The 17,804-nt window shown below is 30.5% G+C and overlaps 2 protein-coding genes across 2 annotated transcripts; both read left to right on the top strand.

The window, feature by feature from the left end:
* Window positions 1-433: 433 nt before the first annotated feature.
* Window positions 434-16,501, top strand: LOC132721010 (neuronal acetylcholine receptor subunit alpha-10-like). Its single transcript, XM_060705259.1, has 9 exons — window positions 434-600; window positions 1,110-1,276; window positions 10,810-10,854; window positions 11,139-11,248; window positions 12,440-12,575; window positions 13,281-13,406; window positions 15,132-15,277; window positions 15,768-15,895; window positions 16,344-16,501. The coding sequence occupies exons 1-9, from the start codon at window positions 480-482 to the stop codon at window positions 16,496-16,498; spliced, it is 1,134 nt and encodes a 377-aa protein (XP_060561242.1). The 5' UTR covers window positions 434-479; the 3' UTR covers window positions 16,499-16,501.
* A 17-nt stretch (window positions 16,502-16,518) lies between these two features.
* On the top strand, window positions 16,519-16,923 carry LOC132721011 (uncharacterized). The gene has a single exon (XM_060705260.1). The coding sequence runs from the start codon at window positions 16,519-16,521 to the stop codon at window positions 16,921-16,923; it is 405 nt and encodes a 134-aa protein (XP_060561243.1).
* Window positions 16,924-17,804: the final 881 nt, after the last annotated feature.

Genomic DNA, 17,804 nt, shown 5'->3' with positions numbered 1-17,804 from the left:
AACCAGGTAGCAACAAACATTTTATTCTCTAAATTTTAAAGTTGTTCTGAGTTTCGAGTTTCCAAAACAATGTTCTAATTTGCCATGGTAACCAATAGCTTAATTCTAATAAAATATTCGTGTTATAACATAAAGCAGTCATGATCATTTGCTATATATATCATATTAATTAAAGATCAACTTTATTCCACTTAAGTATACGGAATGGTGATTAAAAGAATATATGTGTTTTCTATTATAACTATGTAACTTTAAACCCTTCCAGTCTGCAAATGTTTACTTGTCTGACGTAGCTAGTAACATACTAAGAACTTTCCACTACAAAGGTGACTGAAAAAAAATCTCTGGGAAATCGTGACAAGGCAAAAGTTACAGATATTAGAGTTTTTCCCGATACCGACTGTTGCCGTTTTCATCAAGAGTTACAGGCGGTTACGCATTTAATTCAATTTTTCTGTAAATAAGAAACGTTTGTCAGAATGGGAGTTAATAAAATATGCATGTGGATGTGTTTTGTGCACATTTTATCGGATTTTAAATCAAAAGCTGATTCTAAAGGGAATAATAATATGACGAAAATCGTACCAGATAGTGAGGACAGTATGTTTTCTCTTTCAAATCATTTTATTTGCTTTTTAAAAAATGTAGATTTTTGTCTTATGTCCATATTTATATTTTTAGAAAGTATTCTATAACAGAAATATAACAATTTTAATGATGTGTTGAGTTTTTTTTAAAATTCTTTCGCAAGTAAATTCAATACTACGAAAAGCGCAAAAGGAGCATAGATAAAATTTGAAATTAAGTTAATAATGAAATATTTCGATATTAAAAGACAGCAGTTTTGTTTTGAAAAAACACGCACGCATATTTGTCATGTAAAAACAAATTTTACTTAAATACACTGTTCTATAAATATTCTAAAGAATTAAATTTGGAGAGTCCATCCAAAGCTGATTGAATTTATAATGGTCGTTTCCAAATTTCAAAATGTGTTCATTTTAATAATAACATTGCGTGCCTCGTGCCCTTCTACTCTATATTCAATATCACATCTAACCGTTCATATTGTAAATATTTCGTTTATAACTGAAGCTTTATTGTTTCAGAAAATTCATTAACAGGTAGATTTCGGACTATAAGTAATATATCAAGTGAACAACGATTAATGACAGATTTGCTATGGAAGTACGAAAACTCCGTGCGACCAATTTACAACTCTTCCAAAGCAGTCGGGGTTGGTCTAGGGCTTACATTAACACAGATTCTTGACTTGGTAAGTTGGAAACTTAATTTGTTAGTTTAAATGCGTGTTTTCTTATTTTTAATTGATTTGTTATAATTGATCTCCAATTAAATGTGATTAGAAAAAACAATCAAATATATTTGTCACTCAAATTACTGTTTCAAGGAAAACAATTTGAACACTTACAATTCTTTTAAAGAAAATGCTATCTCATTTGATGATTTTAATCTGATCTTGAAAACATGTTTTGCTAGAAATAACGATAAATATATTTATAATTTAAATGACTGATTTGTTAAAACCGAACACTTATTTATTCACAAAATTATATTTAGTAAAACTGATCTGAAATTAACAGTCAAAATGATTTTCGTTAACTTTCTTTAAAGAAGCCATAAAAAGAGGAAAGTCTATTAGAATATTGTAATTATTTTCACACCGCATTCAGTATTGATTTCTACAGTGTTATTATCATAACTATCAATATCTCTTCAAACTCAGTTTCTTTCTCAAACTATGCAAGCATACCATATAAAACAACAAATAATTTGAACAGAAAGTGACGTGAAGTGTCGTGATTTTTATTATTAAAAAAGAAAATACGGAAATTACTTAAATAAACCGCATATAAAGACCAATGTTATAGCTTTACACATTCCTGATTGTTTAAACATTAAAGTGAATTGGTCTACATTTGGCACATTTTCCATAAGTATTTAAGAGATATTGATAAAAGCGGTAGAAATGTACCATTTGGATCATATCAAGAAATAATCTGGAAACAAAAGGTTTATAAAGTTCTAAAGTGATTTATTATATACATACATATGAATAATAATAATATTTTCTTCTAGAATTCTTTATTATCTGCTTTATATTGGTATGTCATATTGGATCATGTATATAGCATTTACCTATAACATTAATAATTCTTTTGTAGAGTGTTTTTCACCTATAAGACTTAGTACTATCAACATTATTTTCAAAGTTTGAGACACCTTCCATTTAAGACTTACTTACTTTACGACACAAGATCTTTGAACGCACCGCAACTTCTTTTTCCAAAAATATCAAAATTTAGATATGAGTAAATGCCGTAAACATTTTTAGGTACGGATTGAGGTAAAAATTCTAAATTCAGTGACATCTTATGTACACCATTTAGGTACTGGCATTTCCTATAACATTAATATTGATTAGATCAGTTTCACATGTGACATCAAATCATGAAATGATTAAAAAACGATGTTGCTGGTAAGATACGCAATCCGATATAAGATATTAATATTAAACAGAAAAAAAATTGTTGTAGAATAAAAAAAATATAATTCATCATATAAATGTTCATATTTAAGCACTTGGTAAACTTGGTAAAACTTGGTAAACTTTGTTTTACCAATGTCAAAATAATAATTTTATTTTAATTTATGTTGTGTTTTATAAATATTTAAAGTGGTTGAAAATGAGTCCAATATAGACCATACCTCTTTAATCAATAAAGATCACAACGATCTGTGTTAAACATTTGCTACGGGCACTTTATGAACTCTGATCATATTGCATCAAATCTTTTTCTTGCCGTATTTTATCAATCAACTATTTTCGCAATATCTTAAACGTTAAAACAAATTTATGGAAGATATTAACGTTACTGTTGAAATAATTGTATTCAAGCGAAGGATTTTTGTGCTATAGATAAAGATCAGAAAACGAAAGATAACAAGCAAGCGCATGAAAATGCTCAAAATTATTATGCCCAAATTTTTTCTATTGTTGAAATTCTTTCTTACCTTAAATCTATTCAATTTGTTTGTTTTGTTTACATAATTTGTATCTGAATAGATGACATGCAATGTTCTTAAAAAAATCATAATATTTGCAAAGCTTCTCTAATCTAGTCAAAGTCAGTAAAGCAAAATAATTTACATCAACTTCTTGGACGCATTCGATTTCTTTTTCGTGGTTATTATACACACTGCTATTTGACCTACGAATAAAGTATCTTTTGCTTCCAGTTAATATTTGCATATACGTTAAATCCTGTATATAACAGCCAGTATACTTATTGTAGTGCGGCATTGACGTGGATTTTAAGTAATCCTTCAGACGGGTTGGTCATGATTGGAAACTGCTTCATTTGCATATTATCAGAAGTCAGCAATCCACTCCAATATAATCCGAAATGGTTCAGATGATGAATAAGACTTATGAAAAGAGAAAAACATTTCTCTTATTTTAGTACGTGAGACTTTGGTTCTGGTGTTTTTTTGCGTAATATTACCATATTCGTTAACTTAGGGAGAAACATTTTCGTTTCTAAACTTGCCTCGGTTTATTATTTCGCTTTGACGACAAGGTTACTTTATAACCATGTTATGAAATTTCGCTTTTAATAAGTATTAATTGAAAAAAAAATGAAAAAAAGAAACAAAAAAAAAACCATCAAAAAACACAAAAAACAACCGTCCACCCCCTCCACCAACACCCCCTCCCCCCCCCCCGAAGAAAAAACCACAAAAGAACAACAACAATAAAATACAAACAAAACCGGCATTTCAAAGCGTAGAACTTATGAAATTATATCAGAAATTGTAAAACACAATTTAAAAAAAAAAATTCATTAGTATGAACTATTATTACTGATTATTAAAGATGATCTTTGTTTTGTTGCTTTTGTGTATGCCAAATTCACAGATCGGTATCTTGATTAGTGAAAAAAGATAAATTGTGTATTTTTCCAAACGTAAAAAAAATATCTTTTGGTATTAATATTCCGTAAAAATTGTTTTATGTGTATTCTGGGATGCAAAACACCTCAGATATGGTAGAAAGGATCTCCACTAACTTAAAATTTATTTAGCAATCCACGATTTATTTTACATGGCGGGAATCGAAATACTTTATTGTTATTTTTTATGCAACATGGTGAATGTTTATACAGGTACCATGCTTGTAAAATATCATATCATTAGCCACCGCTGTTGAACCAAAACAATTATTTTTATTATGTAAAAGGAACTTAAAATTAAAACCATAAAAAACTATTCTATCTCAGTCGAGCAAAGAAGCAAATTTGATTTAAATTTTCTGTCTAATTGCGAAAATATTTATCTATTATCATTTTTTTTCATATTTTCCTATGTAAGTGATCCTGTTGTATGATCGTCAAGTTTTATATCTAAAGGTTTGGTAACGCTGTTGTTCTTCCTTTAAAATCCATAACAATAAAGACAATGAATGATATTTTGACGTTGCGTAGGCAATACCATGCTATTTTAAAGTTCTGTTATATAAGATACACTTATTTAAAATGGAGTGCTAAAAAGCTTTGCTTCAGTGTATTTACTGCTATGTCCCAATATTAATGTTTTTCCTTTTAACGTAATTTTTCAACTTTTAGTGTATTTCCAAAAGTTGTTTGAAATTCTACATACTACCATAATTATCACGAAGACATAAAACAATAATGTCATATTTTTAACATTTTTATTGTTGTGACAAAAGTTTGTGGTTTTCTTAGTATATTTTTTTTTTCTTCACTACACACCTGTCTGTCTTGTAGTGTATAATACAAACTTTCTCCATTTGCTTAAATTTGTGTCATTTTTTTACGTTTGTTCATATTTCAACGTTAATTATATTGTTTTTTTGTGGTGATTTCCTTACGAAATTCATTATTTATAAAAGTTCCACATTTTTCATTCAGGAACGCAGTTCATAAAATCTGGAGATTAATTTTTGCGCGGTGAGCAATAAATCGTTGTAGAACGTATTTGCATATCAAAATAATTTGTAACTAAAAATAGATTTTACTCCTGAGACATAAACCGCTAAAAGGTCTAATGATCGCTAGCCGCATGTCTTCAAACTCCGTCCTTGAGAAAGAAACTTTACACTCATTGCTCAGTACTGGTTGGTTCCAGGAACAAATTCGAAAGTGTATCTATAAGCTCATAGCTTCCTACACATTCGAACTAAAATAAATTTTGTATAAACCAACCGCTAAAAGGGTCAATTATTTGAAAAAGAGTCTTCAGAATAAGTATAAAAAATAAACAAAAAATTGTAATTATTAATAATATGCTATTTCATTTTAGTATTTACCACGTCACTGAGTTAGATGTATTTCAGGCAGCTGTTGTTTTGTATCTGAATCAATAACAATTAAGCTGACCAACACAAATATATTAATTCAAATCAATATGACATTATATATAAAAGGGTAACATATATAACGACCCTACTTTTGGGAAACCAGCATTAACATAAAATTCTGCTGCATTCCTTTCTTTTATAACTGATGACAGAGTAATTGCTCTGCGATAAATATGTGTACAAAAACCATTTTCAATACAGTGATTTCTATGCACTGATGACAGTAAAACTGATTTAAAACGTCTAAATATGTCTGTTTTACTTACCGGCATTTACGTTGCAACAAATATCTGTCGGTAATCTACAACTATTTGTCGGTAAGCTTTCTGGCCTCTGTCCTTATTAGCATATTATCGAAACACTGCAAGACCTTGTTTAGAAATAAATGTGAGTTTTATAAGTGTTTCAAGACCAAAACATAAAGTTATAGTCAAACGTGTTTTTCTTGAAGATTTTTGTTTACTTTTATAAAATGATCTAAGTCTTACATTTAAAGCTGCAAGCCTTCAGATGAGCCAAAATATTCCAAGAACAATCAAACTTGAGAAAAATATAGTAATATTGTAAGAAAAGTATAAAGATTCATTACTGAATTATTAAATTGGCATGTAATGTGCGATTAGTGTATGTATCCGCTTTTGCATATAATTTTGGTAATTTATGTTCATTTCTAGTGCCGTATGCATTATGTAAATTACTTTCTTTGTGTACTTTATAATATTTTACTTGAATTCAGAATTATCAAGAAAAATATTACGAACATGGAGGCATACTGGAGGCATGATAGTAGCTTTTGGTCAATAAGTACAACAAAATCAAACAAAAAGAAAAATAAATACTGGAATATGTCTGTGTATCATCGAGTACGAAAATGAAACTCCTTGTTTCCTCTCATTGTATTAAATAAATTGTACTACTTTATATTTTACTGGCACAAAATAAACTAATATAATGCGGATCATAACCTCTTTGGGATGCATATTACTTCAGTCAATTCAGAATTGAATCAAGATATTAAACTAATAAAAAGGAATAGTAACTGTCACAATATTTCAGAATAGTGATTGCATGTACATTAATACAAAATTGAAATCAATTTTGCTCAAAATGGACTGTCTTATGAACCCATATTTATGTTTCTAGTCAAATGCATCGTGAGTTGAAAAATAGAAATTTATTGAATTTCACAATTTTAAAGTTTCCTTTAGTAAAATATTAAAAACATTCGGCAAGTGTAATTTACGAAATGACACGCGATATTCAACACAGCGACATTTTACCATTATTTTCTCACAAGGAATGATATAAAGTAGTATAAAATTATACATTAGTCTTATATTCCAAGCAATGTCCTATTACACACACTCATCTTCGTTAAAATATTGTCAGAAAGAATAAGAACCGGCTTTATTGGCCTATTTATATTTTTCATATTAAAAGCATTACAATTTCATTAAAATTGTTTTTATAAGCACATTTTATATACGCTTTAGATAAAATTATTTGAAAATAGCTCGAAAAGTGGTTTGAAGTCCATAACCTTAACCACTCGGAAACATGTGTAATTATCTTTAGAAAACTCTGAAGAAAAAAGTATACATTTTTTTTGTGTTCTGAATAAATTCATGCTTGTATCATGCGGAATTAAACCATGCTAGCAAAATAAGTTATCAATTTCAGTGATAAACAGAATAAATATAATTATGCGTTCGTAGGTAAAGAAATTATAAAACGGATTTGTCTATATAAAACACTATTTATTTGAGAAAGAATTTAATGTCCTTCCTGTTATTAAACACATTAATCGTTGGGGTCCAATAAAAGTGTTTAATAGAGAGATCAATTTATGTGTCAGATTTGTAACATAAATTTGGCTTGTACAGCATATATTTCACTCCCCCATCCCGTCAACATAATTTCAATGATCTACTCGACACATTGTTACCTAGATGCGAAGCAATTCGTTTGAAGACAGGAGAAGATAACTTTAAACTGGAAAAGATTCAACAAAAACAAATTATAGCTTCAACAGATTTTATGAATATTCATCAAGTTGGTGCTAGGGGCGTGAGGAATGTTACACATTTTCATTACCCCTAATGAACAGACACAATTAAACCGAAACTGACATTTCCAATAAATTTTGTTGTTTTAATTGTTTCTACGAGATCACCTATTTCGCAGATTTTATTTTATAAAAATCGTTCAAACAACTTACATATTTTAACCCCACAGACACTCTATAACTCCGGAATAATAGAATTTTAAAGAAAACGGCAAATGAAAATTTTACTTTTCATTGCCTGCCGTCAAAATTATATGGCCAAATGTTACTTTTTTTACTTCTGCTCCTTTTGACACAAACAAAAATTTCGCTTTCATTTTGACGAGTGTTGTCCTTAAATCAAGTGCTATAACATTACTTGAGCCATCTCTTATCATCTTTTCAACATCTTCAACGATCCAATATCGCAATATGTTGTAGCTTCTAAATTTTCTGGAAGCAGACTTTACAGGCTCAATCAAACCGAGCCTGCAATATTTTGCCGTGTTGGGCTTTCTTTAGGGATTTTTATTTTCTCTATTCCACATGAAAATAAAATGTTACATGGAATATTAATTGTAGTTATGCAGTATAACTCGCCTTGTCCTGTTTTTGTTTGGGATCCTCCTTGGCGCCTCGCCGCTAGTTTTATTTGCTAGCTAGTGTGGGGTTGCCTTCATTGAACGCCGCCTCTCCTTTGATCTTCCTGATCATATTTTCAACATTTGAGAAAAAGGCACCAGTAGCAATTTAGAAAGAAAGATCCATATCGCCAAAAACATCAAAACCTTATCATTTTTATTCATAATGAAAAATGGTAAAATAAAAATTGAAATTGTTTTTATTTTTTCGCATTTGGGTTATATTATACTGTTTATGGTGAACCTTTCATATAACACGTCTAACAATCATACATCGTCTACTAAACAACTAATTTTCTATCTAATGAAAGAAAGACTAGCTTTCTGAAGAAAGAAAAAAAACATTTTATTATTTTGAATAATTAAAAATATGTTAACATTTGCATAAGCCTTTTAAATTAAACTACTAGACTTAGTGATTTATATTCAGTGTGCGAATAAAGAAACTCTGTTGGAAAATATAGATTACATTTGTAAAATTAACCAATTGAATCTGATCCGAAAATACCTTTGTTGAACATAATATCAGCAATTTAAATGACGAAAAAAAAAGTCAAAATGACAAATATAAAACAGTATCAGAGACCTTCGTTATTCATTTTCATAACAATAAAAAATTAGTTTAAATTCAGCGACATGATTTACTTCTTTCATCATTTGACATTATTCCAAAATCTGTCCAATATATTTCTTATATTAGCATTTGAAAAAGTTTGGAAACAAACGAATCATATTTGATACGTCTGATAGATCATTGATGAAAACGTCTTTCTGAGAAAATATTTATTGTCTAGTACAATCGTGTGATCTGGTACATGACACTTTAAAGCAAAAGTAAAAATAGAAATGAATCTAGAGATTGGACAATACGGACATGCTCGGTTGAAATGGGCAATTCTATATGCGGTATTGGTTACTGCAAATGCCCACAAGCACCCGCTTAAAGAACGATTAATAAGATCAACAAGGAAGGGTGGCATTCATTGAAAGCATATATCAATAATGAACATCCGGCAAGGAGTCCAGCATGACAAAGTCAACAATTATAACAATCATATCAATGCACCGTAGGTGCGTAAAGCAAACACGGCTACTCTTCCTGACAAAAAAATCGATAGTTCTTTTGTTATAACAAATGATGAAGAGGAAAAAAGCCGACTACCATTAAATTTGACAATTCCGACTGAGTCTGACAAGTTCTCTTTATTCAGCAGTGAAATGTGATCCCGTTGTTATCATTATTCCGTGTACGGTGAATGACACATATAAAGTCAAACATTTTAACCTGTCCGTCTTTTAGTACCATGTTATGAAGTTTCAACTTAATACACGCATCATAAACTCAATCAAAGAAAATTCTGAAAATGCTGTTAAAAGTGGAAGATATATCAATTGTTCACTGCCAAAAGCCTATCACAAAACACAACTACAAAGGCCTATCAGTTATGTACCAAGATGGACACATTAAATAATAACAAAAATCATAGAAAATCAATTAAAAATATTAACAAATGTATTTGAAACAGAAATAAGAGGAATCCTTAAAGAACGCCTAAAACGACAAATTTGAAAATGTTGCTGACTCAGTTTGATTGAACCTGTTCATGGACGATAATGGAAAGTGAAAGTTACCGTCAACGTGCCCGAACATCGGTTAAAGCAGACTTTAAATGTTCCATGATAACCGCAATATGAACACATCTGTGGATGTTTCAAAATTCATTTTAAATGTTGAATTCTGCTTAAGCCGGTGCTAAAGGGCGTGGACGGTATTTTGCACTTTACAGTACCGTCCATGAACAGGCTCAATCAAACTGAGCCTGCAACATTTTCAATTATGTTGTTTTGGACTTTCTTTAGGGATTCTTGCTATCTCTATTTTATCGCCACATCAGTGTTGTTTGTGCCGTGTGGAGGCTGTAAAAAGTCGCCCCGTACATTAAATCAGGGATGTTATATTTCCCATCCTTAAAGATCGTTCAGCACGACATAATTGTTGTGCTTGTGGTAATTAAATTATTTACATTTGGGTTTTTTTCTTGTTGGGTGGTTCCAGTATTTCTCACTTGAATACTGTTGAATCACACTTAGGATATGTGGCCTGCTTTTTAAATTTGTCTTTGACGTATTATCTGTGATACGCAGGCTTCATAACCTCTGATCCCCTTTCAAAATTCCATTTTATTTAGTTCCGCCCATTGTTTTCTCGTTTAGGGCACACGATTTTTTTACTTGGGGACCATATGCCGCTTTTCACGGAATGGCATATAGTGTCACATTGAAGGTTCCATGATAACCGCCATATGAACACACCTGCGGATGTTTAAAAATTCAAAATTGTACCAATTCATTTTAAATGTTGAATTCTTCTTAAGCCGGTGCTAGGGGCGTGGACGGTAGTTTGCACTTTACAGTACCGTCCATGAACAGGCTCATTCAAACCGAGCGTGCAACATTTTCAATTATGTTGTTTTGGACCTTCTTTAGGGACTCTTGCTATCTCTATTTCAACATTTGAACACATAAATGTAAAATTGTGAATTTAGAAACATCTGTATGAGTCATGTCTCATGATGAAAACAAACCATATAGATACAAACGTAAATGTTAAATGTTGTGTTAACAAATCAAAGATACATTTAAACTGATGTCGCTTATGAACACCATATAAAACTATGAATATGTAAGAATTAATAATCAATCATATCAACATGTATTTTCAGGATGAGAAAAACCAAGTGTTGACCACAAATGTTTGGATGGAAGTGGTAGGTGTGATTTAATACCATTTTATAGAACATTATTCTTGACAATATATGTAAATATAAGATCTCATATTTCGATAAAACATGATTATAAAGAGAATGGCAGGGTGTATCCAAATAACATACATTTATTGATTCATTATATATTTTGTCAAAAATGTAAATATGTCATCGTTTATAAACCTTAAAAGTCTGAAGATATATCAAAATACGAGTAATGATACAAATACCAATGCAATCATACAATAAAATGGATTTATTATCTTATGCTTACAACTATGATGTAGGAATGGAAAGATGAAAAGTTGATTTGGGATCGCCGCGATTATGATGGAACAGACAATATTCGTATACCATGTCGACGGCTGTGGTTGCCCGATATCGTGCTTTATAACAGGTAAAATGATTTTTCTGGTCCTTCGGGATCATTGATTCTATCACAGTTTTAGTGTTGAAAATAGAGTACCACTCGAGCAGGTGCTAGTTGATGTGATGTTGCACTTATTCATTATCCCTCTTGTGCAGACTCAATCAAAACGAGTGTGCAATTGCTGTTATTAATGCTTTCGAGGGACCACCCTTTTTCAATATTTTTTTTTAAATAATAACTAATCAAACTTTTAGTTATGAACTTATACACATTGACTGTTAATTTGTCAAACATATCGATATTCATTACCTTCTTAAATAAATTTGGAAGCAAACGCTAGACTTTATTTGTTAAATCAAATATCAATATGAAAGTCTATTGTTACCGCAATCGTTCATCACACCAGAACGCAGCTTGCATAAGCTTTTTAGCGAAGGAAGTAAGAAAATTCTAAATTGAAAAAAAAATCCCGAAATGTTGTAAGAAGTAGAAGTAAAGTAAAGGGTAAGCTGTTAAGTTGTCGTTGATAAATAAAAAACACTATGTAAAAGAACGATCATAAAAGAAAGCAAAAGGATAAATCATCGTTATGCAACTTAACCCATAGCTTCTTAAAGGATATCCGCCGAGGCCACAAATCAAAAAGCATAAATCCAGAATTGTTTCCTAATCAAGTGCAGCACTAAAAATGAAACAGTCTGCAAATATAAAAGAATGAATTTGAAAATCGATACCCTGTGCAATTTGTAGCCTAATTGAGTGAATAACTTTGCTGTTTTTTTCATTTTTAGGTCAATTTTAGAAATAATTATAATGGGAAAACGAGCTGAGGGATTGGTGTGAAAATTTGCACACATGTTATATGCTTAGTCTTTCATGAATTGGTATACAAATGTTTCGAGAATAGTTTCAGTTATATTATCAGACTTTCAAGAAATGGTATAAAAATGTTTGAAAAATATGTTCTATGTTCAAACGTTCATGAAATGGTATAAAAATGTTGCATAAAAATATTTTCAGTCCCGTCAAGTCAAAACAAAAAAAAAATCAATGGAGTCCCTTTCATGTGGGTAAAAAGCAAATGAATAATAATAATAATAATAATAATAATAATAATAATAATAATAATAATTTTAAAAAAATAATAATAATAACAATAAAACAACAATATAAAAAACCCGTTTTCATAGTTTTGCATATTATGACATCTCATTTCAGTGTTGACGACTATACTTCCGGTTACATGCCCAGTCTTGCTATGGTGTATGATAATGGACGTGTATTCTGGGGTCCAGTGGTCAGGTTTCGAAGCTCTTGCAAGATTGACATTACTTTTTTCCCCTTCGACGATCAGGTAAAATTTTTCAGATTTAGCAAGATTCTTTATAAACTGAAGATATAAAAAGATAAGTTGCATGCCTCCAGAGGAGCAAAGATAGTTAAAGAATATAACACCTGATAAAAACGTGCTGAAATATTAAGAAAAAAAGAATCACGATAAAAGTAATAGTGTCCATGTTATGTGTGATTTATGACCAATTTTACGATATTTTTCCCAATATTTCTAAATGCGTTACTAACGCTGTAAGGGCTTTTTTCCAATATTTTGACCTTTGTTTATTAATTCACATGGGTTGTAAGTTCATTTTGCAATGTGAAGACATTTTTCTTTAGTCACTTCACAATACATTTCCGGAATGTTTATGAAAATAAGCATAATTCAGGAGGCATGCTGCTTTAAAATATATGTTTTATAAATTGATTTCTTTGATCAATTAAATTAATAAGTGAATGTTAAAACATTTATGTATTTTACGTCATTGCCCTTTTTAACGACCAATTTTATAACAAAAATATAGTTTTGTAAAAAAAAATATTGTTTTTTAAAAACATGAATAAAATTCTTATTTTGAAAGTTGTATTTCAGAAATACATTTTATTCTTGAATTATTATTGGTTTCGTTCCTTTGGAGATTGTAACCTGTTCCATCACTGTAATGCATGATACATGCATGGACCTTTTAAAAGAAAGCACTTATAAAACTCTTATTATATTTAGGTTTGCCACTTAAAGCTTGGTTCTTGGGCATATAACGGTTTCCAAGTAAACGTAATTAATCGATCAGAGACGGTTGATTTATCAAACTACGTAGATAACGGAGAGTGGAAATTGATTGGCTTAAAGGTACGTTAGGTGTAGGTACTAGTTCGATTTCTAATTTGGAAAAGAAAGTATGCATCAGTCTGGAATCAAAACTATGCGGTAAAGTATGTCAATGATTACAGACCCAAAAATCTACTAGCAAACATATTACGTATTTATCAGTGAATTACTGAATTTAAAATTTGAAGGTCACCTTTTGGTGGATAATTTTCTTAAAGGACATGAATTGTGACATGTCCGGGGTCCATTCTCTCAGTTCCTGAATGTGCGGGTGGAACCTTATTATGCCTAGAATACATACGTAGCCAAAACGTTTTTGTGACGCTTTAAAGTCTCAAATATTGATAAATCAACAGTGAAAAAAACTTCCTCTAACGTAGAAAAATGTAGGTGCTACGAAAACTACTGAAAAAAGCGAGAGCAACTTAATAACGTAGAACTCTCAATATTAACTGACTCTCTGCGGTTCGTAATCATTTCAAGAGTGCACTTTACGCAATTATGAAATGCGATAAATGAGTCCTGTTTGTTAGAAAGATAATGCAAAATACATGTTTATAAATATTTCATTATTTAAAAAGATAATGTGTGGTTTTAAAAAAGGATTGATCTTCCGTCCATTATATAAATGACTTAACAACCCCGTCAAGAAATGATAGAATTCAAATATTCTTTTACTTTTTTACATTTTTTACAATATTTATGTACCTTTTCATAGAAATAAAGTACATTTAGTCTTGGCCTTATGACGATGGCTGTAGTATGCATATCACCATAAAACAGGCATTAATTAAGATTCGATAATCGTCCATCTGAGGCATTACAATAGTACAACCGGAAATGTTTGAAATATGATACGCCCAATTACTTTATGTCGTCTGCTGAACTGTTATTGATCTGACGTTGTAATTTATCGTCTGCGGAAATGTATGGCTATTTTATCTCAGAGAATGATTTTATATTCAATGTTTGTGTCTGATCAACAACTAAAATTATTTCAATATCACAGAAGGAAAATAAAATTATTTGAATGACCCTGTTCATGCTGTCGAAACGTTATGACGATATAGTAGCTCAGTCTGATATTATGTTTAATTTTTAATGTACATTTGTCAGTGGATTGCTCGTATACAATTTTTAAATATTTGTACATGTCAAAGGTTTGACGAATCATGGATCGGCTGAAATATACCAACATTTTTCGTATCTGCGATTGTTGGTATTTAAACAAAACAACATAAATTATGATTGACTACCCGCTAGTTATACAGATGTTGTAGTGTAGCATAGAATACATTAAAATCTACAATTGCATTCAATATATCATGATATGTATTATAATATTTATAACTGTTACTGATTTACCAGAAAATTATCATTTTTAATTTTTAATTAAGATATAATTCAAATTGTTAAAAAGGCAAAGGTGTCTGTGTACAAATTTCTATGTAATTACATATGTGTTCAATTGAGATGTTTTTCATACATGATAAAGATCTAAGCAACTTTTTCAATATGTTAATGATTGAATCATATTATTAATTATAACTTATGAATAATTCAACAGAACTTATCAGTCATTATTTTAAATAAAATGTATTGATTCGAAAAAAAGCCGGTCTTTCTCTTTTTATATTTCTATGATTTGACTTATGTGAATATTCATATGTTGTACAATTGATGCATGTTTAGGTATTATTAATATACTAAAACGTTTGTAACGCACTAGTACATATTCAACTGCAGGTAACAAGAAACTCTGTTGTCTACAACTGTTGTAGTGAGCCGTTTCCGGATGTTATGTTCTTCTTCCGGTTGCGCAGACGCGTGAAGTACTACTTCATGAACATCATAATACCATGCATAATTTTATCTTTTCTATGTTTGGCTGGGTAAGATTTTTAATAGTAGTTCATAATAGTATTACAAGGTCTACTGACTTGTTTGGTTCAAGAAAAAAGTTCGAATAACGGTATTCACTTACGACATGAAATAAGATCAACAATTATTGAATAAATAGAATAATATTATATTTTTATTACATTTGACCTTAATGCATATTATTGAATTCATATTAATTTATGAAGTTCAACACATTTTGCTTTATAGTTTTAAAATTTCATTGTTTCAATTCCGAAATAACTGGTTTGAGCAGCAATAGGCACGACACCTTGTCAAACTGCACGTATTTAAAAGCTGACCGTGCTTCTATTATGGAGGCATACGCTTGTCAATATCGCTGGTTATAAGGATTATCTTAAGTGTAAAAGAATTATTTCACATTGTCCTTTGTTTCAAATTTCACAGCTCTGAACATGTATGTCTAATAAAATTGATAATCTTATTCCAGGATTAATTTTGATTTGTTAACATTTTATTCAGTTTCTTGCTACCACCAGAAAGCGGTGAAAAGATCACACTAGGTCTATCTGTTTTGCTGACAATTACAGTGTTCATGCTAATGGTTGCTGACAAGATGCCTCAAACTTCTGAAAGTATTTCTCTCATCAGTAAGCCATTTATTGTATCTATATTTTACAACAAGCCATTTAATGTTACAGAGACCTTAAATGTTCGTATTTATAAATATTGAGTATGATGGAAGTAGTGGAAAATTTGATAAAGGTTGTCTAAAAGTGTGAAAACTGTCAATATTCATTTGTAATTGATAATGATACCCTACAAATAACTTAAAAATTTGGAAATTGGGTACGATAGAAATAAATACAATAGTCGTTTACATATTGTATAAATTGTAGTTAAATGCATAAACATCTATTGTCAAACATAAAGCGACAAGTTTCAAATTTCAAATTTCATTTATTTCAAAGTTTTGTCACATTTTTTTAGAAATCATCGTTAAATAAGACTATTTTTGAAATGCTGTTTTTGACGGCATAAAACTGCTATAAATTGGAACCACAAAAGAATCAGTATTGCCTCTTTTCAAACTTTCAGGTATATATCTAATGGTCGTATTATCAATGTCGTGCGTATCTATCTTGCTTTCTGTCTACATCCTGAGCCTGCATCATCAACGAGGAAGACCTCGGCGATGTCCTCAGTTTATCAAGACATTGCTTTCTCCATTTTCACGCCATTACTCTGTCTGAAACTCAGGTCAACCGGTCACATGACCGGAAGTTACAAACGGCAGGAAAGCAAAAGTTCAACATTGTTTACAAAAGATAAACAGGAGATGATTCATCTAGAGGGGATCAAAGAACATCAGAATTTTGAGGAAGAATTGGACCATTTGTTGTCTGACTCTAGTTTAAATGGTGGCTCTGACCCTGTTCTTAAACATTACCAAGATAAGCAAAACTCAGTGAATGAGTTGATACAATGGTTGCATAAGAAACATAACCTAGAATGCTTGGAGGATATGTCTTTTCAAGAGTGGCGTGATGTTGCCTTTGTTATTGATCGCCTGCTGTTTGTTATTTTCCTGATTGTGACAATAGTGGCAACTGCTGGTATTCTAAGTCTTCGCCCGGAGCAATCACTCAGTGGGTTTACAGAAATCAAAATTAAATGAACCGAATCTAGCGACCTCATTTTTGGAATATTTGTAGAAAGCAAGCGAAATACTTTAACCAAAATTCAAAGGAATAGTACAGTTGGTGGATAGATAAATATATTAAAAAATGTTCTTAATATGTTATCAATTACAATGATAAACCGCAATATCGAAGATACTGAACATTTACGAATATGTTTAAAATTAGAACAAATATATAAAGAAATTGACAATTTTCAAGATGCCATGGCCATGATTAAGAACATTGAATAAAATTTCCATATTATACATACTACATATAAGTGTTTTTAAAAAGAAACCTTAACGTATTATCTAAATTAGAGCTTCATTGTTGTTGATAATACTTAAATAATTTACGAATGAAAGTGTATATATTTCGAGACAACATTAAACGATTGTTGCACGATTCCTTGCTGACCGTGCTATGTAGAAACCGATTATGTATTGCTTTAATATGATCGTGTAAAGGTTTTGCCTGACTTTGTTATAACTGGTAACACGATCAGTTCCCCGAAATAGCAATCTTGGATACATATTTCGGTACGGTTGGTGGGATGTACCCAGTAAAATGTGATTAAATTTACGTTTTGTCTACAGATTAATTATCCTGAGCCTAAAGCACAATAAATAAAGATATACGTTGTATGTATAGTTCTGAAATGTAGGCAGTCAGATGTGGTCAGATAAACTTTAGCATAATTAAACGGAGTCTTATAGTGCAATAAATAAATATAATTTTTCGGTAATGTTCGTATTACTAAGATCTACACATCCATATAATAAATTATGTTAAAATTTAATTTTGCCTATAGAATATTTATACTGAGTATTAAAGCGGAAAAAGTAACCTGCGGTTTTGTATTTGCTACAACATATGC

The sequence above is a fragment of the Ruditapes philippinarum genome, unplaced genomic scaffold (genome assembly GCF_026571515.1).
Source record: "Ruditapes philippinarum isolate M1 unplaced genomic scaffold, ASM2657151v2 ctg1178_1_1_1_1, whole genome shotgun sequence".
NCBI lineage: Eukaryota > Metazoa > Mollusca > Bivalvia > Venerida > Veneridae > Ruditapes > Ruditapes philippinarum.
Note: the sequence above shows the minus strand (reverse complement) of the source record. Positions and strands in the feature narration are given on the sequence as shown.

What these genes read in the sequence shown, in the direction of transcription:
- LOC132721010 (XM_060705259.1), top strand. Translation starts at nt 480, where the DNA reads ATGGGAGTTAATAAAATATGCATGTGGATGTGTTTTGTGCACATTTTA. An exon ending in GATATCGTGCTTTATAACAG is followed by an intron (nt 11,249 to 12,439) that starts GTAAAATGATTT and finishes ATCTCATTTCAG; the next exon opens with TGTTGACGACTATACTTCCG. An exon ending in GGAAATTGATTGGCTTAAAG is followed by an intron (nt 13,407 to 15,131) that starts GTACGTTAGGTG and finishes ATTCAACTGCAG; the next exon opens with GTAACAAGAAACTCTGTTGT.
- LOC132721011 (XM_060705260.1), top strand. Translation starts at nt 16,519, where the DNA reads ATGACCGGAAGTTACAAACGGCAGGAAAGCAAAAGTTCAACATTGTTT.